General features: G+C 46.5%; 2 protein-coding genes across 2 annotated transcripts in view; one reads left to right on the top strand and one right to left on the bottom strand.

Moving 5' to 3' along the window:
• Nucleotides 1-24878, bottom strand: part of MLH1 (mutL homolog 1) — a 33693-nt gene extending 8815 nt beyond the window's left edge. The window contains exons 1-13 of the mRNA XM_059664252.1: nucleotides 24653-24878; nucleotides 21817-21907; nucleotides 20830-20928; nucleotides 17442-17515; nucleotides 15678-15750; nucleotides 14562-14653; nucleotides 13080-13122; nucleotides 12854-12942; nucleotides 10147-10259; nucleotides 8192-8285; nucleotides 6996-7149; nucleotides 4983-5344; nucleotides 3159-3307 (exon numbers count right to left, since the gene is read on the bottom strand). Coding sequence (XP_059520235.1) covers nucleotides 3159-3307; nucleotides 4983-5344; nucleotides 6996-7149; nucleotides 8192-8285; nucleotides 10147-10259; nucleotides 12854-12942; nucleotides 13080-13122; nucleotides 14562-14653; nucleotides 15678-15750; nucleotides 17442-17515; nucleotides 20830-20928; nucleotides 21817-21907; nucleotides 24653-24768 — 1549 coding nt within the window. The 5' untranslated portion in view covers nucleotides 24769-24878. The remainder of the gene's footprint in view (nucleotides 1-3158; nucleotides 3308-4982; nucleotides 5345-6995; nucleotides 7150-8191; nucleotides 8286-10146; nucleotides 10260-12853; nucleotides 12943-13079; nucleotides 13123-14561; nucleotides 14654-15677; nucleotides 15751-17441; nucleotides 17516-20829; nucleotides 20929-21816; nucleotides 21908-24652) is intronic.
• Nucleotides 24879-25069: 191 nt separating this feature from the next.
• On the top strand, nucleotides 25070-27064 carry EPM2AIP1 (EPM2A interacting protein 1). Its single transcript, XM_059664294.1, has one exon. It carries the CDS (start codon nucleotides 25231-25233, stop codon nucleotides 27055-27057), a length of 1827 nt encoding a protein of 608 aa, XP_059520277.1. The 5' UTR covers nucleotides 25070-25230; the 3' UTR covers nucleotides 27058-27064.
• The last annotated feature ends 370 nt before the right edge of the window (nucleotides 27065-27434 follow it).

Raw genomic sequence — 27434 nt, 5'->3', positions numbered from 1 at the left:
TTTCTTTAAGCATGTGTTCATTTGTTTTCTTCTGTAGAGCTTACCTATATTTTATAAATATGATTTTGCATTAAATATATATATGGGGGGGGGCTGGAGCCCAGAGGGCAAGGGTGTGAAAACAGCAGTAAGCCTTACATCACGTTTTTACTTTGCTTTTTTTAAAGCTTGGGCACCACAGCTATTGTTAAACAAGTCCTGCAACACTCCCTGCTCCCCCGTTTTAAAAAAAACTTGTTTTCTTCATTTCTAAAATAAGTGTTCCCCTCTGTTCCCACTGGCAACTCCGTGTCTCTGCAGGATGTTCTGCGTGGGCAGAAAATGATTATTTTAAAAGCTGGAGAACATCAAACAACCCTGACTGATGAGGCCCTGGAGGAGAGCGCGTGCGGCGCACTGAGGCAGCGGAGTTTCCGCATCTGTCACGGAGGCCCTGGCCAGCGCAGGCCGCGGAGGCGGCGCCTGCCCCCGGCCTGAGGCTTGCAGGCTGCTTTCCGCCGGGCACCAATCCATCAGGAAGACAGGCAGGGCTCTTCTCACTGGGTGCCATGAGGCCCTTTGGACCCCTCACAGCCTCTTCCCAGGACCTGAAGGGCCTCCATTTATTCTCCCCTCCCCACCTCCCCAAACACCCAGCACAGAAGCCTGCGGGCACGTCCCTGCATTCTGCCAGCAGCCAAACGGGACAAAATCCTCCGACGCTTCCACGCCAAACACACATCTGAGTTCACAATGGAGGCCTTGGTCCCAGCACTTCCCGGAGCAGCAAGTGAAGCCAAACCCAGGGGAGGGGCCAGTCCTCCAGCTCCTGAGGGCTGTGCACCAGCGGCAGCAGCCCCCGACATCAGTCACATTCTGAGCCCACCCAGCGGCCCTCCCAGCAGCCCCCAGCTGGGCTCTGCAGAAGGGGCCCCTAGCGCTGTGACAGCGTCTCCCTCTTCCTCCCGCGGCCGCCAGTTCTCGTGAGCAGTCCCACAGCACTCGTGGCAGGGCTCGTGGTTCATTCAGCTCCCTTCCTGCCTCAGGCCTTGGCATGGTACATTCTGTACCGAGAAGATACTTGACTAGTGTCTGCTGAGCTGATTTCATGTACCAGAGAAACTCACCTGGGGACAGACAATATGAGTATGTACATCTAGACCCAGGACTGTTCACCGAAGACCAAGAAAAGAAAAGAAAATTGTGGATAAGATGTTAAGCAAGCGTTCATATTCAAATGATAGCAAATAACCGAGGACACTCCTTGTCCTCATTAATTTACAGACTGAAATGATGGAACCAGCAATAAATAAGTTCAGGCATTACTAACCTGAGATGGGCCCAATTCTGTGGAACATGTGACTGGATACGGGGCCAAAAATTTACCTCATTTGAGGAATGTGCCACCAGAAATGGGTAAATCCGCCAGATACCAGAGAGTCGCCTGACGATGTGTTCAACTTGGACATCCTTTCAGAATAAAAACTGTCAGGCTTCACTCCCAGGCTGCTCCTGTCATTCATTCACTCCTTTGGCAAACACCTACTGAGTCCACGTGCCCGGCTCTGCCAGGCACCAAGGATGAGGCAGTGAGCTCAACAGACGCGATCCCTGCACAGACCATACACAGCTGAAATAACCACACAAACAAGTGCAACCGGGATGTCGGCACAGGGAAACGGATCTGCGTCTCTCCCTGCAGGGGCACGGCTCCGTGGGGGAGCAGCAGGCTGTTGGTCTATGAAGGGGGGTGGCCATAGCTCACCAAATCTGAGCTTCCGAGAAACCCCTGTACAGCATTCAGCTCAAAGTCAACCAGCTTTCCCTCACCAGACTATTCTAGACTTACATGAGATGATGTGTATGAACACACAATCTCAGAGTATTCAAATTCATCATCTGAGCCTCAGCAATGGACTCCGAACTGCATCAAACCCGACGCACGTTATTTTTATCCTGCACTGAAAACAGTTTGCACCTACTCAGAAATTTATTGAAATTGAACTTTAAATAGCCTGCTTTGCACAAGAGATACAAACCCTTAAAGAAAACTGCAAATTCCAGACCTGAGGGAGTCCACTAACATTACCCGTAGGAAAACTGCTAACTACATCAAGTAACAGCCCACCTTTCTGACATTATTTAAAGTGGTTTTAAGGGCTCCCAGCGGGGAAGCCAATAGCAGGGAAAGAGCAACCAGAACAAATCTTCATGGAAACAAAAACCAGACGCCAAGTGGCAGCTACTTCCACAACTGGCACGACCCTAGTCACAGGAAGTTCTTACCCTCCAGCACTGGAGACACATGCAGACAAAAGCCCCGAGTGCTAAGAAAAGAGGGAGCAAATAAGAAAGGTAAATTGAGGCCATCCTGACTTCACTCAAACCTGAAAATGTCAGAGGCCAGAGTCAGAACAGCTCTTCCAGGAGACTGTGGATTAGTGGGAAAGGTACCCATTTCCTTTCGGATGTCATAGTTTAAGACACATTATATAGCAGTGTTGAAATTTAACTATTTTAATCAAGAAATCTGTTGCAGATGAAAAATGGAAAAGCCATGGCCACTCGTGTAGACACAAGGGCAGAGCAATGGTGTCCACACTTGGAGCATGACTGTCTGGCTCACCAAGTGGGGTCAGTGCTGTGAGGGACAAGTCGCCGTCACACACCCCAACCCCTGGTCAGTCCATCCCTGGGAGGTGACTAGCCCCCTTTTACTTCCTAAAACCGTAACGTTAGTTTTGAAGTAATGGGGCCCAAAATGGAGCTGTCCACTCAGGCATTCTGGAAGGCGATTTCTGAGGATTTGTCTCCAGGATATAAAAATATCTACTGATTCCTTACTCTGCAACAAGTGTTTTACTGACATTTCATCTCTAATCAATACAATTATCTTGGAGGGTACAATTAATCTCTTTACAGAAGGTTAAGTCATGAGTCTCAGGTCACACAGAAGTGGGAGTGGCAGGAGGTGAAGCCAGGACCCTCAGAGCCTGCGACTTGCAGCAACAGCACGCCAGTGCGCCCAGGAGTGGAACTTGGTGCCTTCCAGGAGGGAGGGCAGAGGTTTGCTCAGCACGCTGCAGTGGCCATCTCACCTGAATACGTTCTGTATTTCCAAAAGCTAAACGCTAGCAGTTCGGGCCTCTGAGACCCCGAGAGACGCGGCACTTACGTACTCTCATGTCCCCGCTCGTTAATTTCTTCCCGGAGACTCAGAACACTGGTGAGGTTAATGATCCTTCTCCGGGGGGTGCAAGCTGCCGTCATTTCCTTCCGGGACTCATCTTCCACCATTTCCACATCGGAGGCTTCCCGATGTCTCTTTCTGCAATGAGATAAGGAACTGGCAGATCACTACTGTTCTTCTAAATTAACAAAATAATAACAAATCAGCCCAGATGGTGCCCTGCGTCTTGGAGAAAGGGCAGCCTCTCTGTGCTGGCTCTGCACATCTGGGAGGGATCCCGGCGGCAGGCCAGCAAGGCCGGTCTGTTCTCCGCCGCTGCTTCTCTGCCAACCCTCAGGGCCCAGCCCGGGCCTGCACGTGGCAGGAATCTGGAGCCTAGGGTGGCCCTGCAGAGCCGCAGGTGAGCACTCCATTCCCAAGTCTCATTCGTTCAGCGCTCCATTTACCTCCCCATCAGGCACTGTTATAATACCGACTACATTCAGCCATGAACAAGGCCGACAAGGGTCTGCTGTCACGATCCTTGCTTTCTAGTGGGGGTCAAACAGCAATGGAAAAGAAATCATTTTAAGTACCAACAAATGCTATGAAGAAAAGAAAACAAGGGAACATCATAGAATGGTGGAAGTGAGAGAGAGAGGACTTTAGATTAAATGGACAAGGACGGCCTCTGGTAAGAGGCGACATCTGATTTGAGATCTGACTGACAAGAAGCCAGTCTTCCTTGGCCGAGGGAACAGTGAGAGCACAGGGATGCGAAGCTCTGTGAGCTCAGGTCGGCACCAGAGCAGTGTGGCCAGACACCACGCGGGAGAGGGAAGTGGTGGGCCAGAGGGAGGGCAGGGGTTTTATCCCAAGTGCAACAGGAAGCCACTGCTTTTCAGCAGAGGACAATACAATCTGATTTCCGGTTTTAAAAGATTTCCTTTGTTGTGTGGTTAAACAGCTTGTGGTATTAGTTTCCCAACTAATAAACAGAAATGTAATACTTCCCTGGCAGGGCTGTTAAGAACATGACATGAGAAAATGTATGTAAAGTATCTGGCACATAGTGGGTGCTCAATAAAAGTTAGCATCCTTCATTATTCCCGGGGAAACAACCCCTAGACATCGTCTCACTAGACTAACTCAGAAATGAGCAAACAGGAATGAAATAACTTATCCAAGTTCCAATGGCCAGTTAGTACCAGAGCTTTGGTGGTCGGCCACCCAGTGGATGTGCAGCCCTGGGCAGATGACCCTGAGCTCCAGGTTCAGGACCTGAACACGAACATGAATATCACCTCACAGACTTCAGCGTGATGTCTTTCAAGAAGCTGCAGACTGTACTGGAAATGCTCAGAATGCAATGGCCGTCATTAGTCCTGGTCCTGCCTTCTCTACCCCCGCTCACCACCAGCCATGTGCTTCAGGGAGGCTCACAGCCTGAACTGAGAAAGTGTGTTTCCTCTGAAAGGAGTGAAGCGGGTTTGAGGGGGATGAAAGAGAATCCTCCAGGTATGTTAGGCTTCTCTCTAGCCACCGCTGCTGTGAGGCCGTATCAAAAGCCATTACTAAAAATAAAGGGTAAGTCTGATTTTTTTCCTGATGCTGTTAACTAATGCTTGGGATCATGGACATATAAGACAATTCAAAGGCCACTATGATGGGTGACTCTCAAGACATAGTCAAAGGCAGACAGTGGACAAAGCCCCAGCACTGTCCCATCGGAGGCCGAAGGGAGAAGAGACAAGTGGTTCATGAACAGTCCACGTTAGAGGCAGTTTTATTAAGAACAAAGGAGGCAAGTTGCACTTTTCCTGAAGGGCCATACCTTGGGTTGTCCAGGCTGGAGGGGGACCCTCTCTTCTCTGACGTTTCCGAAGTCCCCTCTGTCGCGATCCCCTCCGAGCTCTGACTCTTGGCAGCCCCGTCGGGAGCTGGGAGTTCCGGCATTTCCTCATCTTGCTGCCCGGCCCTGGCGGTGCCTGTGCTGTCCTCCGGGACAATGGCCTGGGGCTGACTGGCTTTGCTCGCAGGCTGCAGAAAGGCATCGAGCTTCTGCTCCCGGGAATCAGTGCGGACCATCTGGTAGGCATAGACTTTGTCGCCACTTCCAGAAGCAGACGAGGGTGTCACGCCTGTTGTGGATTTAACCGCCTCCCCAGAGGGGCCAGCAAGACTGGGTAGTAAAGTCTGTGACAAAAGAGAAGACAGAAGATTCAGAATCCGAAGTTCAGAAGCCCAGGTCCCAGAGTGGCGCAGTGCTGGGGAAAAGCTCAAACCAGGTATGGTTATCATAACAGAATTATTACTACAGAAGCAAATCAGACCTAAGTTTGAAGTATAAAAATAAAGATATACAAATATAAAAGTAAAAAATTCACTGAATCCTTATAGTCTTAAAATTGGTTTAAAATGGAAATATCAGTGAAAAGTTCTAATATTTTTAGGTTTTTGCTGCTGCTGTAAGAGAATTTTATTTTTTTATTGTGGTAAAATATACGTAACACAAAATTTACCACTTAACCGTTTTTAAGTGTATAGTTCAGTGTGAATTAACCGTTCACACTGTTGTGTGACCATCACCACCATTCATCTTCAGACTTTTTATCCTTCCAAACTGATCCCCTGTGTCCTTTACCCTTAAAATTCTCTCCTCTCCCCAGCTCCTGGCAACCACCACTCTGGTTACTTTTAAATATACATATTTCCTAGCTCTGTCCACTGGAAAGACCCAAACCAATGACCACCCAGTAGTTATGAGGACCCCCGATCCAGATTACAGTCTCTAAATACCATTCCCTACTAAAAGAAATCAGAGCTCCTTGGAGAAATGGACTGGGAAAGTACAAAGAGAACCTAGAATATCTTGTCATGCCAGGAACAAATAAGCCATCAAAGATGAATGTAACTGCATCAAAAGGATAACACCGCCAGCTTGAAGGGGCTTCCCTTGGTCTCAGATGAAATAATTTGAACATCAAAAAGAGAAATGAGCCCTGGCCTGCATGGCTCAGTGATTAGAGCATCAGCCCACACACTGAAGGGTTGCTGGTTTGATTCCTGGTCAAGGGCATGTATCTGTGTTGCAGGCTTGATCCCTGGCCTCAGTTGAGGCATGTGTAGGAGGGAACCAATCAATGCATCTCTCTCACATCAATGTCTCTCTCCCCGCACCCCCAAGTCCCTTTCACTTTCTAAAAATCAATGGGAAAAATATTCTTGGATGTTTTAACAAAACAGAGAGAGAGAAATGACCATAAATGATTAATAGGAAGAGACAAAGAGGGAGAAAAAAGTCATTAAATGTCATATTGGAGATTACTAGAACACTTTGCAAAATGATAATTAAAGGGATAGAATTCAGATTTATCCCACTTTCTAGTATGAACTGTATTTCAGGATAACCAAATAGCTCTAACAAATGAGGGAAAGTTCTTCTTAACAGAATAATTCAAATTAACAGAAAAAATGATAAAATCAGAAATTCATAATCTTGCAATCCTAATGAAGTGATGAATTCAGGTTACGGCCACCCAGGATGGTGAAACCATCAGGGAGAAGCTTTACAATGAAGGAATCAGACTGTCACCAGCTGAATCACCGAAATGACAGAACAAGTCAGTGTGCACCTCCTGCTGGGATGCGATAGGAAGTGCATGGACTCTTCTACCAAGAATTCTTGCAAAACAAGTTTTTTACTCTGAATATAATCATGCCTCTAGAGTTTCCGTGTCATAGGCAACATGGAGGATTGGAACAAGTTAAATGACTCTAAGCAGCAGCCAGTCCAACACGAGCACTATTCCACAGGAAACCAGAGAAACAGGTGGCAGCAGCTCGCCTGGGTGAAGTAGGTCCTGGAGGAGTTGGAGCCCAGGAGCTTGCTCTCCACGTGCTGCTGCACCCGCTCCAGGATGCTGTCCTCGTGCAGGAAGTGGACCTCATGCTTCGTGGGGTGCACATTGACATCCACATTCTGTGGGCTGATTTCTAGGCTGGCAGAAAAAGAGACCGATTACCTCACATGGTGGAGGGCTGGGGGCAGGGGTTCACACATCGTACATGTGGTGGCCAAGCTGTGGGGAGGCCCAATGACAAAATGGTCAAAACTTCAGGGTCAAGTCTGAGTGACCTGGGTTCAAAGCTGACTCCACTACGAAAAGCTGTGTAGCTTTGGGTAAGTTACATCATCTTTCTTTACCTCAGCGTCCTCATTTGTGAAGTGGAGATTAATTTCATATAAAGCATTTTACATGTAACTGGCACATTTATTATGTCAGCTGTTATTATCATTCCAGAACTAGGGGAATTTTTTATTATGTGACCTGGGGAAAGTCACTTAACTTCTCTGGGTCTGTTTTCTCATCTGCAAACATGAACCTGTCCCCTACTTTTAGTTGGTATTATGTGAAGATCAAAACAAGAATATATATGAGAAAACTTTCTATCACTAAAATGTAATACAAGTCCATTTAGCCCTGGTTGGTGCACCAAAGGGCCGCCAGTTCGATTCCTGGTCAGGGCAATTCCAGGTTGCGGGTTCAATCCCCAGTTGGGGTGTATAGGGAAGACAACCGATCGATGTTTCTCTCTCCCCCTTACTCTCTAAAAAAAAAAAATCAGTTGAGAGGATATGCAAGCTGTCAACTTATGCCTCAGCTCCAAATCCATCTTTCATTGCTTGCTCTGTGATAATGGAGCTTTGCAATGTGAACCTTTGTCAGTAGGGGGCACTGGAGGGCCCCAGGAGGCGGAAGGAGTTTCTCTGCCAGGTTAGGGGCAACTTCTGCCTGGTTCAGGAGGCAAGCTCACGTTTGTTTTACCAACACAGCACGTGGCACCTGGGTGGCTCTCAGGGAGATTCTGCTACGGGAGTAAACGGCATCCTGCACTGTGAGAAGGGACAGAACACCCTTTGCGGGTGGGGCTTGGGGTTCACTCCCAGCAGCTGTTGGCAAGCCGTCTGTTTCAAAGAGGACAGCATGATGGAATTCTGTTTCTTGTGCCTCGTGGGCGGGCAGTTTGGTGCTACATTACCTGAGGTACAGGAACGGGTGTGTGTTCTTGGGTAAATATGCTGCATACACCGTTTCAATGGCTTTTTTTAAGGAAGTTGACTCTACCAGACGATCTAAAAAATAAAAGGGAAGGAAGCAGCTCACAACCGTCCTGACGGGTGAGGTGACAGGTGAACAGTCACGCCATGCCATGAGATCACCTCGGGAAGACCACCTCTGGGGGGACTTCCACATCAGACTCCCAGAAGAGCCCCCTTTCCCTGTGGCTCCTTCCCCACATCTCACAATGGGCCTGGGTGTCCCTCCTCTCGCCAAGTAGCAGTAAGTCCTGCCTGCCCACTTCCCTCCCCGTCAGTCAGCCATGCGGACTGCCTTTGCCCTTGCCGGGCAGTGGGTAGTCTGACGTCAGCTCTCACACTTCTCATCCTGCCAATACACACTGGCTACTGGTCACATGTGCCACGTGCTGGGAGACAGTGGGCTGGTAAACCGCCCTCCCTCGCCTTCTTCCCCCCAAGCACTACTAGAGAGCTGTGTGTGCAAGTCGTCAATTTAATTCCAATCAGAAGAGTGGCCTGATTTTATCAGGGAAGAATTCTTCTCTGGGTGCTCACGACATCCCCCTCAATAGCCTCACTGTGCTGTATCCCAGGCTGGAGCAGGTGTGGGCACTGACAGAGGGACAGCTGGGGGCCCTCTGTGGAGCCTTCTGAACTTGAGACCTGCCACAGTGTTCTTTGTCCCTGCCAACTGAGCGAGCCTAGCGTGTGAGACAACCGAGTAAGAGCCTGACCCCTCTCTGCTATCGTGAACTTGGCTGCAAGACCAGATTAGCTAATGTTACGCGGAGCCGGTGTGGTAAACAGCCCACCAGAAGCATGGACGTGACATACGCAGATGGCACTCACAGGGACCTTTGCTTGTCTGTTCGGTAGCTAACCATATGTTACAAAGCAGTTGCTCTTCATGGTCAGGAAACAACAAATGAAAACATTTTCTGAGCCTTGGTGAAAGCAAGCTTTGTTAGAAGTCCTTCTAGCTTATGTCCCTCCCAACGAAGCTGGAAAAGACCCTGCCAAATACAAATCAGCCTAACAGAATGTGGCCATAAAACACTGGCTCTCTCCTTACTGTTTCTATATTGTTTTGAACAACTGCTGTCATGTATTACTGAGGATATTTATAGCTGGTTATCGCTATAAATGGAAGGGGGTGTTATACCATTTCCAGTAGCAAGCAAACAAAACAAAAACTATATAAAATAGTTATGAATTGCTTCAAATGCTAAAGGTAAAGGACCTATGGGATAAAAATGGGAAGAACTGAACACATGGAAAGATGCATCTTGTTTCTGGAATGAGACCATGTTTGGGATTACTTGCTATTGCCCTGTCACCATTTCTCAAAACCATGTAACATGCAATTAGGTTACAAGAGGCAGAATGCACACTGATATTGGCTTCACAGGCAGCAATCATGTAAACACTACGTCAGCAGAGAGATAAAGAGGGAAAGGAATCTGGGAAACTCCAGATTCCCTTAGTTAATTTTCTCTCTGATTTTTAGCTCTGTGCTTTATATTATAAAGAATTCTCATTCTTTAAAAAGAAAGAACTCAGGGGGCTTAGCACTCAATTTCTTTACTAACATTGCCTACCCCTCTGCCCTGCTGTGCAAGTTCCAGCAGTGGCCCTCCACCTAAGGGGAGATCGTAGAGCTGCCTAGGGCCTGCTTGGAAAGGCTCCGATGCCAGCAGGTGACGAAGGTGCGCTGGCTCGCGGGACCTGCCATGCCCTCTCCTGGGCACATCTCAGAGGGCTGAGCAGACTTAGACCAGAAATTAATTATAAACACTTCGAATCAAACCCCATTTCAACACCAGGTGTTCCTGTGTCATCAGACCCGTGGATCAGGAGTTTCCCATGGTCCCGAACTCCCGTGGACTCATCTCCCTACTTGTCCTTTTGCACTTACGGTTGATGAAGAGTAAGAAGATGCATTTCTTCACTGAGTAGTTGGCATTGGATATGTAGCCTTTCATTTTGAAGGCGAGTGTTTTATCCTCACACCCAACTTCTATCAATTCTCTGGTGGGAAAAGAGAAATTGTGAGGCTTTTGAACACATCAGAAAGTTCAAACATTATAAAGAATGTGAATTGGAAAAATCAGGGTTCCTTCCCATAAACAGACTACCAAATGAGGACCCGTGCCTTGGTTTGCTGAGGTTCTCTGGGCCCACCCATCAGTCCTGTCCGTGTTTTCAAGCACTCCCGCTGTATGCAAGCACTGCTCTAGTTGCTGGGACAGGACATGTGCTAAAGCTTATTTATCTTAGTAACTACATCCCAAAGATGAGATTCTTAAAGAACTGGTCTCTGCTGAATCCCTTTCTATACTGAATCACATGGGGCTCCCGTGTGGTGTCCTCACACAAGCCACACTCATTTTTGGCCCGGGGTGTGGGTGTGGGTGGGGGTAAGGATGGGGGTGAGGGGACATCTTCCTAAGTGCGGTCCCTCTGCCTGGAAAACTTCTATTGTCAGCTCATTAGCTGCTCCTTGCATCTCAGGGATTACTTCCTCAAAGAGCCTTCTCTGACTACCTCCCTCCATGGCCCCAAGAGTGTCTCCCACTGCCGTATATCCTCTGCAGCATCTAGCACAATCACTAATGAATGGCATAATTATTTTGTGTGTCTTTCCAATGACACTATGAGCCCTCTGAGGGCAGGTATCATTTCTGCTCTATTCCCTCCTATGTATCTCTAGCATATAGTGCAGCACCCAGCCAATGGCAGACACGCACTGAGCATGGCTGGCTATAGTGGAAGCTTCCCACGCAGGGTGCCGGGAGCCGGTCCATGCTTGCTGTTTCAAGGGACCTGGCATATATGGCATACTGTTCTTGGCACTATGTGTTTTAACCAAGGTCTCTGAGAAAGGTGGTTTCCCCAGGTAGGGATTTTCCCCTGAAGTTAGGGAGGGAATAAAACCTCTTAACTAAGTGCCAGGCGGGTAATTAATCACTTTAACTATGAACAATCATGCTTAAGCTACATAATCTTTACTCCCTAGAATGGAGATAAGAAACGCCCTAACCTTTGTAATAGAGATTGATAGGATTGAATCAACTGGTATAAATACAGTTGTAACAAGACAGAAACACTCAGAACTTAGAACACAGAACTTAGAACACAGGACTGAGTAGAGAGAACCTACAGACAGAACCTACACAGAACCTACAGACAGAAGAACTTCACTGGAGAGAGCATGGCAAAAGATCCTGGACTGAACCTGACTACAGAAATTGGCAAGAGAACCTGACTAGAACCTGGACAGAACCTGGCTGGAGATCCTAACCAGAACTTCGCTGGAGATCCTGGCTAGAGATCCTGGCTAGGCTGCTGATCAACTGAATGCTGTCTCCGTGTCCTTCCTTCTTTGCCGACTCCGTCCACACCTTTGGGGACCCCTGGACCTGCTGGGGTTGGACCCCAGCAGCAGGGCAGTCACATGTGCTCTGGGTCTGAGTACAGGGTAGAGCTGGCAGTGTTTCCCACGCACAGCGAACCCACAAACCCTCTCTTCCCAAAACGTCTCTGGAGGCTGGTGTCCTGGGGACACGCTTTGGGAACCGCTGCTCTGCAGGAGTTCTCATCTCTTAAGGTGCCAGCAATGTCCTAACAACGAACACTGAGGCTTCTCATTGGTCAAGGAGCTCTAAAAAGTTTCACCAGAAAGTACACTCTCACTTAAAAGTACACTAGATTACTTTTAGCTCTGGGAGCACAAACTTTAAAACAATTAATTCATTACCACGTAATTAGTAAGAAAAAAGTAATTAAAAGTAAATTGACTGCTCCCTAGTTAGAAATTTGGTTTTGCTCCAAGAATGAGTAATTGGTCCTTCAAAGTGGAAAAGGGGGTTCTGTGACTCCTGCTGCTGCTTTTACGACTGTTTGAAAAAGGGGAGTCAGAGGCTGTCTCCGTCATCTCTGTATCCCTGGCACCTGAGGCACACTTGGCATAGAGAGAGAAGGATGTTGGGATTTTTCCGCTCAGATTACGACACTGGCATTTGGGTTTTGTACAGTCCTGGGATGCTGGCTGGGTATGTGTGACGGACACGGTGGTTTAGGTGGTGGTGGAAACGGTGGTGGTGGAAACGGTGGCCGAGGGGATGGCTATCAGGACTCTGTAATGCAAGCAATTCCCTCGGAGGCTTTCCTTGACGGTGAAGACGTGGAGACACTGACAGACGTGCTTGCCACCAGAGAGGGAGTGCTCAAGGGCGGGGAATATTTTACTCGTCTTTACACCCTCAACTTCTGGCACAAAGCCTGGGAGATGCAGGCAATGAGTCAATGTTGAGTGATAATCAATCCTAACGGGATGATAATGAAAATACAGAGAAAAGAGGGAGCGCTGGAGGATAAAAGAATCCTACTACACTCTATTTTGAAGACAGAGTCCTAGGAGGAACACACTGATTTTACAGCCAGGCCATCTAAGAGACAATAGCTCCTAGGAGTGTTGGTTACATGAAATAACAACTCTGTTAACAAAAGTGAAGCCTGAACATTTGAGTCAATGTATTTGATTACAGCAAACTCTTAAGGCAGGTGCTATCTTATCCACAATAATGTGATGGAATGCAGAGGATGTTTTTACAATCACATACCGGCTAACGGCGTTTCCGAAGATGGAGCGAATGTTGTCCACGGTGGTGGCATTGGGCAGTGTCCTCACGTCGGCCACGGTCTCACCTTGCTGGGAAACAGACGATACATGTGACTGACTGTCTCCCAGCTGTGATGGCAACAGTGTAACCCACCTCCACAGGCAAACCATAAAAAACCATTTTCCTTGTATAATACGTAACTATCACCTATGACATAAGAACTTACTTTTTTAACTGAGAAACTGATGCCTGAATTGTGTATTGAATACCTGGCAAGGAGAAAAACAAAACAAAACAGTAAGCAGAGTGGCCAGGTGCACCAGGCATGTCAGAGCCCCCTTTCAGTTACATACATTTGGTGGAGTCAGTGATGTAAACAAAGATAGACACAAACGGAAACATCATGTGTCCTATTTTAACCACAGGACATAAGCCAGCAGACCCTTCACGGAGCTAGCAGTGCTAAATGTGGCTGATGCAACGGAAGACAGGGTTCCACTCTGCATTTCTAGGCTGCTGACCAGATCCAGGGCTATCTCAGTACAATTTCCTCCTTGCCTAGTTTATTCTCATAAACTCAAAAGGTCTGGGTTGCCTCAAGGACAGCTTGAGAACTCAGCTTAACAGCCCTGCACTCTTTTACGCTCGCTCAGAGCCCCCCCATTACACCGCTCCTCACCCGCATCTTCCCCAACCCGACGTCCTACGCCAGTGTCTCCCAGCCTCTCCTCCCAGCCGTTAGTCATCACTCCGCCCCCGCCTGCCCCACGAAGGGTTGTGTCTAATAAAATGCACGAATTCAATAACAACGAATAATTATCTCTACCACACCTCGGACCCTAACCACCCACTAGAGCTCCTTTACTTCCAGGAGATAATGAATATTCTGACACTGACTTATGCAATTCCAGGGAATAGTAAAGAACCTTGATGTCTGGGTCCGTTCCACTTTATTAGGGGAAAAGGTTTTATTCATTTTTGATTTTTCAGAAATGCTGCAAAGTAGTTAACATGCCTGTTATAATCCAAGGAAACGCAGGCTCAGCGAGCCCACGCTGGAGCCACTGTGCCAGCAGATTAAGTCTATCGTAACGTCGTTTCTCTTGCCTGGAATCCCTTCACCTTCTTCTGTTAACAGTCCCTGGTCTCCCTGTGGGACACTACCTCTTCCCCAGCCTCAGACTGCCAATCAGGAAATCTCCCCAGGGACGTGGGACATGGGGGACCCAGGCTACGCCAACCAGATGCCCTCCCAGGAAAGAGACCTCTGAGCAGAACCAAGAACAGAATGAAAGCAACTGAAACAGGGTCACGACATGAGATGGCCGAAGCCATCCTGGTTCTTGTCCTCCCCAAGCAGCAGCTGGCCACGCTTCTCCCCCTCGGTGAGTCACTCCGAGCCTTCCAATAAATTTATTCTGGGCTTGGAGAGGAGGGGAGAGGGGATGGGTGCAGGGGGAGAAAAAAAAATTTATTCTGGGCTCAGTTAGCCAGTCAGTCTGTTTTGCTTGTCACCAAAGAACCCCCCACTGATACAGACACCAACTGCTCTCCCCTGGGGACGTGAGAGAAAAGCCAGAATTAGCGGCTAAGCCTTGGCCTGCAACATTCTGCAGCCAGGACGGCTGTTTCCCAGCCCAGCAGCTGTCTTCAGTGCACAAGCACGGGAGCCCGGCCCGCTGGTGAGATCTCAGAGACTGAACTGTACCTGCCAACAACTTCCAGAATCTTCCCATACTCTTCACTTGGATTTTTTAAAGCTTTCCTCCTGGTGGAAATGTTGTAAAAAAGGTCCTCCACCTGAACAGAAGATTGAGCTTTCTTGTAAATTCATAGATGTGGACATAAAGAACCAAGCAGTCCACCTACAGCTGGGTGTTAAGGCAGAGAATCCTACTATTTACCGACAGCCCGGGGCAGCCTTAACAAAGGAAATCAGGCATTATTTTCCTGCCTCCCACTTTCACTCGCTGAGTTCTCAAACAGGTACTGGGGCTTAACTCTAAGTCAGGCTCTTTGCTTTGTACTGGGAATATGAAGACAAGTGATGCCCAGACCTGCCCAGAATAGCACAAGATTTACTGGGGCAAACATAAATTTACAGATAATTGTAATATCACATGGCATTCAAACATTTTCAAACTAAGAATAATTACATCATTTCTGAGCTCATTCAGGGTTCTTAGAAATCACAGCGCGGTCACCTGAGAGTGAATCCCTGTTAACACGAACTTGGAAGCACAGTTCACTCTGCCTCCTGCCTCATCGAACCCAGGACGTGGCGTCCGGGAGCTGTGCTCTAGCTGGGGCTGGAGGCGGAGAGGTGGGATGCATGGCAGCGGGATGCTTTACCGAACCACAGAATGGGAAGAGCCCACATGTGGCATCACAGAAATAGGGCAGCAGCATGGACTTTCTCCTGATGACACACTCAAATTACTCCAACTCCCTCTGAGTGGGCCGGTATTCTTTACTCCCCCGGCTAGATGGGAAAAGTGAGGTGAAGGGACAGTAAATGACGTGACTGTGGACACACAACCACTGAAGGCAAGGCTGGGACTCTGACCTCTTCTGGAGCCAAGCTCAAGGTTCTTCCAATGCCAACTGCCCTGCCATCCTAAGAAAAGAAGCTCCCAGCTTAAAAAAGATGAGGGGGTGGACAAAAGCCGATAATCATTGATCTTGTGTAGAGGGTGATATCCTGGGGTCTCTATTAACTAGCAGAGATGCATTTTGCTGTTATTTAGAAAGTTCAGAGACAATTTTGTTTCCATATTTATATGAATTCTTTTCCAACAATCCCCCTCCCGTGTCCCATTCTCACCGTAATCTGGGTCCCCTGATTGCCTGCACATGGCTTAGGAGGCGCTTTCAGCTTTCCATCGGAGTAACTTGCTCTAATCAGGAAATAGAACAGATTATAAACATCCAATAGAAACAGAAGAGATACTTACTTATCCAACGGATAAAAAAGAACATTATGCCAATGACACATTAAAATATAGCCAAGTTGCCGAAACCGGTTTGGTTCAGTGGATAGAGCGTCAGCCTGCGGAATGAGAGGTCCCGGGTTCGATTCCGGTCAAGGGCACGTACCTGGGTTGCGGGCACATCCCCGGTGGGGGATGTGCAGGAGGCAGCTGATCGATGTTTCTCTCTCATCGATGTTTCTAGCTCTCTCTATCTCTCTCCCTTCCTCTCTGTGAAAAATCAATAAAATATATTTTAAAAAAAATAAATAAAATAAAATATAGCCAAGTTATATATTTTCTTAATAACCATTTTATTTTTCCACTACTTCCATAACCATTCCAATTGGATACCAAAAAGTGTATATATCCCTTTTCTTTTAGCAAATGTTGCCTTTTAGTTCTTGAGTTTTGAGCTACAAAGAATAGTTTTGCCAGTGCCTAAGATGACAGTCAATTTTTTTCAGTAATTCTGCAATCATTTATTGAGGGGCTACCATGTACCAGGTCTGCACAGACCCTGGCAACAAAGACAGGCCTTAGAAAGCTCTTGATCTAGTGAGGGCACCGACTTTTACCAAAAGTGGAGAACAACGGGCTAAGTGATCTAGAGAAGGAAACAGCCAGCCTGGGGTGAGAGTGGGGGCAGGTGGAAGTGTCACAGAAGAGGTGACAACTCATCTGGGCTCTGGGAGGAATAAGTTTCAGGAGGAGAGGTCAGGGAAGATAACCCAGGAAAAGAAAAATAGAGGCTTTAGAAAACACGGCAGCAGGGGATGTGTGGAGAGAGGGGCTGGAAGGTGGACTGAGAGCACGTTAGGAGGGCGCTGGCTGCCATGATGATGACTGGATTTCATCCTGCCCCAGAATGGGAGCCAATGGAGGTCCTGAGCAGGGGCAAACACGCCCCAGAGATGAAGGAACGGAAGATGTGCCTCAGGCTCCCCATTTTGTGAGGAGGGATTCTAATCATATCAGCCCTCCTCCACCCAGGTCCTAGGGCAGTTATATTCAGAGTCAAATTCCTCTAGCATCAGTGCTGGATACGCTGAAATGCTCCACCTCCCTCTACTTCACACATCTGTCTGCTCAAGGGACCGAGAAACAGGCAGAACTGCCCACCAGTGAATGGCCAGAACCTAAAAAAAAAACCAAAGATGTGATTCTGATTCCTTGAATCCTGCTTTTGTTCTGTTCCAAGGCCGTTCATCAGTTTCTGAAAACTGTGCCAGCAGGACAGATGGTCGGCGGCACCCACAAGGCACACCAGCCCAGGCATGCACGTGTGGCAGGGAGTGGTGGCTCCCGAGCCAGCTGGGCAACCAGGAGCCTCCAGCACCCCAGCCGCAGCCCTGCAGTCAGCTCAAAGCAATACCCTACCACTTAGAATATGTCTGTGTAATAGACAGCTTGCCAGACACATGTGATATGTCACATCTTATCTTCAAATAAGATTATTATCTAATAACCTTCCCTAATCCAAAGGGAGGCGAGAAAATTTACCCAAGAGCTCAGCCACAAAAGGTAACATTGCTGTGTAGATGGGATTACTCTGAGATGCAGCCGTAAAGCACACACCTCTGGGTGAACATCGATGAAAAAAGAAGACAGCGCTGTACCTGTACGCGCACTTCCCATCAGCTGTTTTGGTTGTGATAGTAACGTGAGCCACGTGGCTTATGCTGGCCAAAGCCTAGGAAGAAAAGGAAATGGAATGAAAAAAATTCACTGCTGAGTCAACCCCGCCACATCATGCAGGGAAAGGCTATCGACACTGCCTCTTCCACACTATCAACATGGCAACGATGCGCACCCTGTTCACTCATTTTGATAACATGTTTTAAAAACAAAGAAGGGTATCAAATTGAATCTGTAGCATAATTACTAACAACAGGGAAAATATATTTAAAGTCCAAAAGGACCCTGACCAGTTTGGCTCAGTGGATAGAGTGTCAGCCTGCGGACTGAAGGGTCCCAGGTTCGATTCTGGTCAAGGGCATGTACCTTGGTTGCAGGCACATCCCCAGTGGGGAGTGTGCAGGAGGCAGCTGATCAATGCTTCTCTCTCATCGATGTTTCTAACTCTCTATCCCTCTCCCTTCCTCTCTGTAAAAAATCAATAAAATATATATATTTTTAAAAAGTCCAAAAGGAACACCAAATAATTAATGTATAAATAGCAATTCTGTTTAGATGTAGAACATGTTAAATATTCTCAGTGATTTGTCTTCTAACAATTTTAAAGCCTGAACTTCAAAAATGGATATCAGAGTCACTCCAAATAGGTCATATTGTACACATTTTTCAAAATTTCTGTAAGCAATTACATGTTTAGAAATATAAATTTAAAATTATGCAATTAAGACAAAAAAATTAAAAATGACCAATTTTTCCCCTTTATAATCAAGATTGGTTTCTCCCTTTGAAATCTGTATCTTCTTTCTTTTTTTTCTTTTTTTGTTAATCCTCACCTGAGGATATTTTTCCATTGATTTTGAGAGAGAGTGAAAGGGAAAGAGAGAGAGAGAGAGAGAGAGAGAGAGAGAGAGAGAGAGAGAGGCAGAGAAACGTCGATGTGAGAGAGGCACATGGACTGGTTGTGGGCCCCAACCAGGGCCGGGAATTGAGCCTGAAACTGAGGTATGTGCCCTTGACCGGAACTGAACCCAGGACCCTTCAGTCCATGGGCTGACGGTCCATCCACTGAGCCAAACCGGCTAAGGCTGTATCTCTTTCACAAGGATATCATAGCATATAAAAATGCAACCAGGCACTGTGAGGGGTCTGTGTGACAGCATCTCAGGAGACAGTGAATGTAGCCCATGGCAGGTTTGGTTCATTAATAAGGAATACGGCTCAGGCTCAGAGAATTTCTCTGGTTTATGTAATTGAGCTAATTTGCATTATTAAAAATAATTCTGAGACCTGTGTAAGGAAAGACATTGCATATACACAGGATACAGTACTACATAACGCCAGGGAGAGAGGGTGCCACTGGCAGACGGACTCTGTACAGGCACTGGAGTCAAACTCGCAGGGTTCCAAACTCTGTGTCAGTTTCCTCACATGTAAAGCAGGGTAATAACAGAACCCCCCCTGCAGAGTGGTCAAGAGTAAAAGAGCTGCCGAGACCGGTTTGGCTCAGTGGATAGAGCATCGGCCTGCGGACTGAAAGGTCCCAGGTTCGATTCCGGTCAAGGGCATGTACCTTGGTTGCGGGCACATCCCCAGCAGGAGATGTGCGGGAGGCAGCTGATCGATGTTTCTCTCTCATCGATGTTTCTAGCTCTCTATCTCTCTCCCTTCCTCTCTGTAAAAAATCAATAAAATAAAAAAAATAAAAATAAATTTAAAAAAAGAGTAAAAGAGTTAATATGTACAAAGTGCTGAGAACCAGGGTGGCACACAGAAATCCCTCAATAAATTTTCTTCTGTAATTACAGTGAAATAACAACCCAAAGATACCCTACAGCTAGGCAAAGGCTCCAGGAGGTCATGGGCTTAGAAACGGACCCAGGAAATTGCAAAGCCAGAAGGAAACTGCTTTGCTAGAACTCGATCTGAGGCATATACTAAAAATCAGGGGAGCCCCAGGGTCGTTACCCTAACTCTGCCCTTGCCTGTAACAATTCAGGCTCACCGTGAGCCAGAGGGTGCTTGAGAGCACTCTGGTTTGACCTAAATTACAGTGACTGGGTCACGGTTGCTTTTTAATTTTAAAAAATTAAATAGAATACATTCACATAAAAAACCTGGAAAACTAATTCTCCTCCCCCAAATAACTACTCCACAACAGCTTCTTGGTACCCCAGCACCTCCAGAAAGGAATACAGCCCTGCCAACACTTGAATTGGGACCGAGTGCCACCCTCTTCTGACCTCCAGAATTGTAAGATAACAACTGTGTTGTTTTAAGCCACTAAGCAGCAACAGGAATGTAATACAATGTGTTTGAAAAGTATACATATTTTACTTATGAATGTTATCTCTATAAATATACCCTAAGGAAATAACTGAATAAAACACAGTGTATGCACATGAATAGCCACAGAGCATTACACAGGAAAAAGTAGCAAAGAGCATAAACATTCAAAAAGAAACCATCTGAATAGACCACAGTATATACATGTAATAGAATACTATGTAGTCATTCAATTTTATGTAGGTCTATGAATGACAACATATCCACAGAATGTCGTCATAAAAATGTAAGATGCTGGGGAGGCAGGGCGGGGAGGGGAAGGGAAAAAAAAAGTAAGATACTATGGTAGTCTCAAAGATATTTTTGTCTATTTTCTATAACATATATTCCAATGCTACATCATATAATTTCATCCACATAGATTTCAGTATATATCTTAAAGGATTAGGACTCAAAAATAACCCATGACGCCATTTTTAAACCAAGCAAATTAACAATAATTTCTTAATACTGTCAAATAACCAATCTGTGTTCAAATATCTGTGCCTCAAAAAAATTTCACACTTTGCTCAAGTCAGAATCCAAGGAAGAGCTATACTTTGGAGATGGTTCCTGTGGCTCTTAAATCTCTTGTCATCTACAGGTTCCTGCTCCCTTCTCTACTTTTCTTTCCTTTGCAGTTTATTTGTTGAAGGAAACAAGTCTTTTATCATGTCGTTTCCCAACCTCAGTATCATTTACTGGGCTCCCTTGCTCCTGTATTTTCTGTGTATTGGTACTGAAATTTAACTACTGATCAGAGTCCCATTTTATTTTTGGACAGGAAGCCTTTGTAGGTGGTATTTCATTCTTCCATCAAGAAATACATAATGTCACAGGGGTCCCTATAGATAAAGTTTATGGTATATTAAATATTTATAAACAAGTCTCAGTTTTGGCAAATTGAATTTAAGTTTGTTTAGATTTACTTTTATCTAACAAGTAAATCGTATCATATCTTGTTTATCTACCGAGAAACATGCTGACAAATGGAAGAAATGTCATCACAGGCGGATAGCTCACACATTTATTGAACCCTTAGCTTACCTCACCGCGAAAGCCATAGGTAGAAATATTAGCTAAATCCTCAAAGGACTGAAGTTTACTTGTAGTGAACCTCTCACATACAATATCTAGATCTTCTTTCTAGAAGATACCAAAAAATAAGTAAATTATTATATTACTCATTTTTTTCGAAATCCTTTTGAATCTCCCTCTTCTTGAATGAATCCAAGGAGATATTCCTCTGAGGCGAAGAGTTTCTAAATGAGCAGTAACTTGCTCACTTGGCACCCAGAACACCACACTGGCCTGGTGCTCCTTCCTCCTCACCGGTCTCATTTCTGCCTCATTTGCTGGGTTCTGTTACTCCCTGACAGCGGAGTAACCCAGGACACCTCCCTTGGCCCTCTTCTCTACCAGCACACACTCTCTTGACAATCTTATCCTGTCTCATGGATTTTACAAAGATTACCAGTTTGTATAAAACTTCTTTAAAAATCTAGATGTATTTTACAGATACATTTAATTGTAGTAAAAAATTATAGACTAGAGGTTCTTATAAAACTCACTAAACCATGTTATCTCTTTGCTCAAAACCCTCTAATAGCATTCCCCCTTAGTCAGAGTTAAAGCCGAAGATTTCACAACCGCCCACAGGCCCACAGGCCCACATTCTGCTTATCTTTCAGATCCCATCTCCTGTTCCAGTCACACTGGCCTCCTTGCTGATCCTTAAATATGTCAGGCATGCTTCCATTTCCTGGATTTTGCAGGTATTGCTCTCTTTGCCCACAACACTCATCCTTTAAATGGCCTCATGACTCACTCCTTTGACCTCCTTATTCCCCCCGCACAGGGCCCAGCAGAGAATAGGAACCAATAAACAATTATTGTTGCTGTTGAATTTTTCAGTCAAACAGTCCCATCCACTAAAGCCCAGTTCCTAGAACAGGGAAAGGTTCTGCCACTTCCTGCAGGTATCTCACTGAGCATGCAAACATCCTGCTCTTCTGAGTCTGAGGTTCTACTTACCCTGATGCCAGTGCCATTGTCTTGGATCTGAATCAACTTCAGGCCTCCCTCTTTTACAACCACTTGAATACTTGTGCATTTGGCATCTAAACTGGCAAATCAAACAGAAAAAGAAATATCAGTCTGTAACTACCTGAATGCACAAATTTTCCTATGAGCCACGAATAAAAAACAAAGTCCAAATAAATATAAGACTGTCTGATCCATGTTTTTCCTTTGTTTTACAGGCTCTGTGACTACACTGTTATGTTTAGAGAAAGGGGAGAGGTAGAAGGGGCTAACCATCATCTCCAATAGGATATTTACCACCATTTCTGTTCCTCTAGGAAAGTGACGTTAGAAGTAGGTCCCTTCAGCACATGCCTTTTTCTTACCCTCTTCTCTACTAATTCAACCATCTGTTACTTGAACTTGATTGAGCCTCAGGTTCCTAAATGGCTCTATTAAAATGTCGTTAAAAATTCTTCATGTTTCTCTCCACTTTTCCCTTTTCTTTCAGAAAATATATATTGGGGGAAAGAAAATATGGCAATGCAGAAAGTTCCTTAAGAAGCTAATGAAGCCGAAACCGGTTTGGCTCAGTGGATAGAGCGTCGGCCTGCGGACTGAGGGGTCCCGGGTTCGATTCCGGTCAAGGGCATGTACCTGGGTTGCGGGCGCATCCCCAGTGGGGGATGTGCAGGAGGCGGCTGATCGATGTTTCTCTCTCATCGATGTTTCTGACTCTCTATCTCTATCCCTTCCTCTCTGTAAAAAAATCAATAAAATATATTTTAAAAAAAAAAAAAAAAGAAGCTAATGAATATTTTGTGCCTTCAGAGAATAGCCTACAAGCACAGAGCACCTGCTAAAGAAAACAGACTTAGGCTGGTGCTGTGTGAGAAAGATAAGTTATGGATTCCTCACACAGAAATTCCTTATTTTAGAAATAAGACAATTCGTTAAAGACCTTTCTCAGGAGCCCCTGAGTTGAAGTTGTTTAGCCATCTTGACTTACATATTAAAAGGAGCATAACTGTATGTTCATAGCAGCACAATTTACAATAGCTAAGATTTGGAAACAACCTACTAGTAAGTGCCCATCAGCAGATGAGTGGATTAAAACACTGTGATACACCTACACAATGGAATACTATGTCGCTATAAAAAAGAAGAAACTGTTACCATTTGTAACAGCATAGATGGAACCGGACAGCATTATGCTAAGTGAAATGAGCCAGTCGGAGAAAAGTAAGTATTACTCGATCTCACTCATATGTGGGATATAATGATCTACATAATTTGATGAACAAGAATAGATTCAGAGACAAATGGCTCGGGAAGGGGGGTTAGAGAGCAACCAAAGGACTTGTATGCATGCATATTACCAGAACCAATGGACACAGACACTGAGAGGGGGAGGGCGCCTTGCCTGGGGTGGGGATGGCTGGGCTGGGGGGAGGAGGGGAAAAGGAGACATATGTAAAACTTTAGACCAGTGGTTCTCAACCTTCCTAATGCCTCGACCCTTTAACACAGTTCCTCATGTTGTGGTGACCCCCAACCATAAAATTATTTTCGCTGCTACTTCATAACTGTAATTTTGCTATTGTAAACAATATGTAATTATATATGTGTTTTCCGATGGTCTTAGGCGACCCCTGTGAAAGGGTCATTCGACTCCCAAAGGGGTAGCGACCCACAGGTTGAGAACCGCTGCTTTAGACGATTAAAAAAAAAAAGCATAACTGGATCCATATAAAGTCTCTGCTTATGGAATTAATAATAAGCTACTGAGCTAATGTTTAGTTTTGTTGTACAGGATTCTGTCTGGCACAGTACAATAGGCCCAGCATGTTCAGTGTTCATTCTAACACTGCAGACACAAGCCAGCCTTTAAGAATTAAAGTCAAACGCAGAGGCCAGCCCTGGTTCCCTGTTCCCTCTATTGTCTGCCTCCTAATCCCCGCCTGGCCCTTGCCAGGCCTGTCGGACCCACTGTTCTTTCAGTCCCGCTCTCCCTCTCCCGGGCAGTTTGTTTTCACAACAAATCCCTTTTAATGTGCTCTTCTCCGCTGGGGCATTTTTTTTTTAAAGGTATGGATTTCATTAATAACAATTGACTTTAACACGAAGTTCTTACGCAATGTTAGGAACATGTCTTTTTTGAGGTTTACAGTTTACACCATCTTTCTTTCCATGTTTTTAACCTTTTCCCTCCACATTGTGTGGCATTTCCAAACTTCAGAATCCACGGAATACGCCATAAAAGGACAGGAAAGCACCAAGTGGGGTCACTAATTTGGCAACAGGAAAATCACAAGTTAAACCCAGAGAACGGTCATCAGCCTGTCCTAAAATCTTGACTACTTATAATAGAACTCAAAATTTGTACTCTTGAATGTGCATGATTTTTTGGAATAAGCATGTTAACTGATAAGATGAAGGATGAAAGGAGATGTTTGGGGGGCGGGGGAGACATATGTAATGCTCTTTGTAATACTTTAAGCAACAAAAAAAATAAAAACAAATAAATGCTAAAAAAAAAAAAGAAAGGAGATGTTTCTCCCCCACCGAAAACTTGCATCTTTTGCGGCTATAACTTGAGAGGCAATTCCTTTAGTTAATGGCACCATTAAAACGACACTGCGTAGCCCGAGGCGCGCGCCCCCCGTAAGCCTAGAAAAGTCTCGCGACAGCGCGCGGGAAGCGAGAAGGCAGGACCCCCAAAGCCTCCGCCACGGTGGGCATGCGCTGTACACGCCGCCGCCGAGGGCAGGGAGGCGTGTCCGCGCCATCCCTGCGCGGCCCGTTAAGTCGTAGCTTCTAAGGAGGCCCGGCTCGACTCCCTCCGTACCAGTTCTCGATCATCTCCTTGATGGCATTAGCCGGCCGCTGGATAACTTCTCCTGCCGCGATGCGGTTCACCACAGTCTCGTCCAGCCGCCGAATAACGCCCGCTACAAGCGACATTTTGGCGCCAGAGGAGTCCAGGCCACGTCGAAATGCTCACTGGACGTGCCGTCAGCCAATCACTACAGTGCTTCGTGCTTACGCTATTCCCTTAACTCTGTGTACGCGGCGCGGCCCCCCTCCCCTACCCTTTCCAGCGGCAGCACCGTTTCCGAGCGAGGGAGCTATTGATTGGGCAGTTTGAACGTCAGTCAAGTTCCTTAGGTCCGTGGGTTCCTGGGCCTCTTCGTCCCGCCCTAAAGCAGCTTCCGCCCAGCAGCGAGAAGGGTTTGCGCTTGCGCGACAGAAATCACTGTGCGCTCTTTCGGCCAATCGGAACGCAGATGCCCTAGCGGGAGCTGGGTGTCGCGCGACTCGGGTGATCTTGCGCAGAGCGTAGGTGGCGTTTGGCGCTTGCTCCTACTCCGCCAGTCTCTCTGCAGCCTCCGGGAGATCTGCTCCGCTCTTCTAACCTCCGGCATCATGTGGATGACACCTAAGAGAAGCAAAATGGATGTGGAGGAGGCTCGGGGGTTCCGGCCCGAGTGGACCCAGCGTTATTTGGTGGTGGAGCCGCCCGAGGGCGAAGGGGCCCGCTGCCTGGTCTGCGCCCACCTCGTCGTATCCGCTAGCGAACGCGACGTCAGGCGCCACTACGAGGCCGAGCACAGGTACTACCAGCGGTATGTGGAGGAGGGCGAGCGGGAGGCCCTGGTGGAGCGCCTGCGGCAGGGCGACATTCCCGAGATGGTCCCGCCCACTCCCGAGGAGAGAGCGGCGCGGGCAGGCCTCGGCATCGCCCGCCTCTTGGCCCTGAGGGGTCGCGGCGGGGGTGAGGGAGACTTTGTGTACCAGTGCCTGGAGGTGATGCTGAATGACGTGCTGCCGGACCACGTAGGCGTCTTGGGTGGCATTGATTTATCCCCAGAGACCATCCGGCAGAGGGTCCTGAACATTAACGAGAACCTCCGCAGCCAGCTTTTTAACCGAGCCAAGGACTTTCGAGCCTATTCCCTGGCCTTGGATGACCAGGCCTTTGTGGCCTATGAGAACTACCTCCTGGTTTTTGTCCGCGGCGTGGACGTGGACTTGGAGGTGCAGGAAGAGCTGCTGACCATTATCAACCTGACGAATCACTTCAGTGTTGGTGCTCTCATGGCGGCAATCCTTGAGGCCCTGCAGACGGCCGGGCTTAGCCTGCAGCGGATGGTGGGACTAACCACCACCCACACCCTGCGGATGATTGGTGAGAACTCTGGACTGGTGTCGTACATGCGAGAAAAGGCTGTAAGCCCCAACTGTTGGAATGTCATCCATTACTCGGGATTCCTTCACTTGGAGCTGTTGAGCTCCTACGATGTTGATGTTAATCAGGTCATAAGTACCGTATCGGACTGGATACTGTTGATTAAGACAAGAGGCATCCGGCGACCCGAATTCCAGGCTTTACTAACTTCATCGGAGTCAGAGCACGGCGAAAGGGTTAATGGACGGTGTCTGAACAATTGGCTGAGAAGAGGGAAGACTTTAAAGCTAATATTTTCATTAAGGAGAGAGATCGAAGCGTTCTTGGCTTCGGTGGGGGCGACAACAGCCCATTTCTCAGACCCAGAGTGGCTTTGTGATTTTGGCTTCTTGGTGGATATTATGAACCACCTCCGAGACCTCAGTGAACTACTGCGATTCAATAGAGTCTTTGCTGCTACTGCATTTGACCATATTTGTAGCTTTGATGCTAAGCTGAATTTACTGCACAGACATATTGAGGAAAAAAATCTCACACACTTTGCTGCCTTGAGAGAAGTCGTTGATGAGCTTAAGCAGCATATTAAAGAAGAAGACAAAATTCTTGATCCGGGTAGGTACAAAGTGGTGATCTGCCGCCTGCAAAAAGAATTTGATCGACATTTCAAGGACCTCAAGTTCATTAAAAAGGACTTAGAACTCTTTGCAAATCCATTTAACTTTAAAGCCGAGCATGCACCTATTGCAGTAAGGATGGAGCTAACAAAACTTCAAGCAAATTCTGACCTTTGGGAGGAATACAGAAACAAAGACCTGGGACAGTTCTATGCTGGATTGTCTGCTGAAACTTACCCGATTATCAAAGGGGTTGCCTATAAGGTGGCATCCTTGTTTGATAGCAGTGAAATCTGCGAAAAGGCTTTTTCGTATTTGGTTAGAAACCAGCACACTTTGAGCCAGCCGTTAACAGATGAGCATCTCCACGCCCTGTTTAGGATCGCCACAACTGAAATCGAGCCACACTGGGATGCCCTTGTGAGAGCAAGAAATCCTCCTAATCCATAAGCTTTTGTAGTACAACACTCAACGAGAATCCAGTCCTAAAAGCAAAAATTTGACTTTTCAAGTTTACTCATTTGGAGCGTGAGAATGCACCAAGTTTATTCATTCAAATTGATAACAACTGAGATTCTTCTGACTTTTTTTTCTCATCTCAAGAGGCAGCATGGGACTGGAACATGAAACACCTCATTTCCAAACTTAATGTCAAAGTCGTTGTTGTCTTTTGCTTTTATGACATAATTGTTTTTAAAGAAGTTTAGTGCTGATGATGTGAATTGAATTAGGAGTCTGTTTTTAAGGTGTTTTGAAGAAATTTTAGGTCATTTTTTAAAAATGTTACAATTCTGATACATATAGTCTAAAAGTATCTCCTTAATTGT

The sequence above is a fragment of the Myotis daubentonii genome, chromosome 14 (genome assembly GCF_963259705.1).
Source record: "Myotis daubentonii chromosome 14, mMyoDau2.1, whole genome shotgun sequence".
Classification (NCBI taxonomy): Eukaryota; Metazoa; Chordata; class Mammalia; order Chiroptera; family Vespertilionidae; genus Myotis; species Myotis daubentonii.
Note: the sequence above shows the minus strand (reverse complement) of the source record. Positions and strands in the feature narration are given on the sequence as shown.

What these genes read in the sequence shown, in the direction of transcription:
- EPM2AIP1 (XM_059664294.1), top strand. Translation starts at nt 25,231, where the DNA reads ATGTGGATGACACCTAAGAGAAGCAAAATGGATGTGGAGGAGGCTCGG.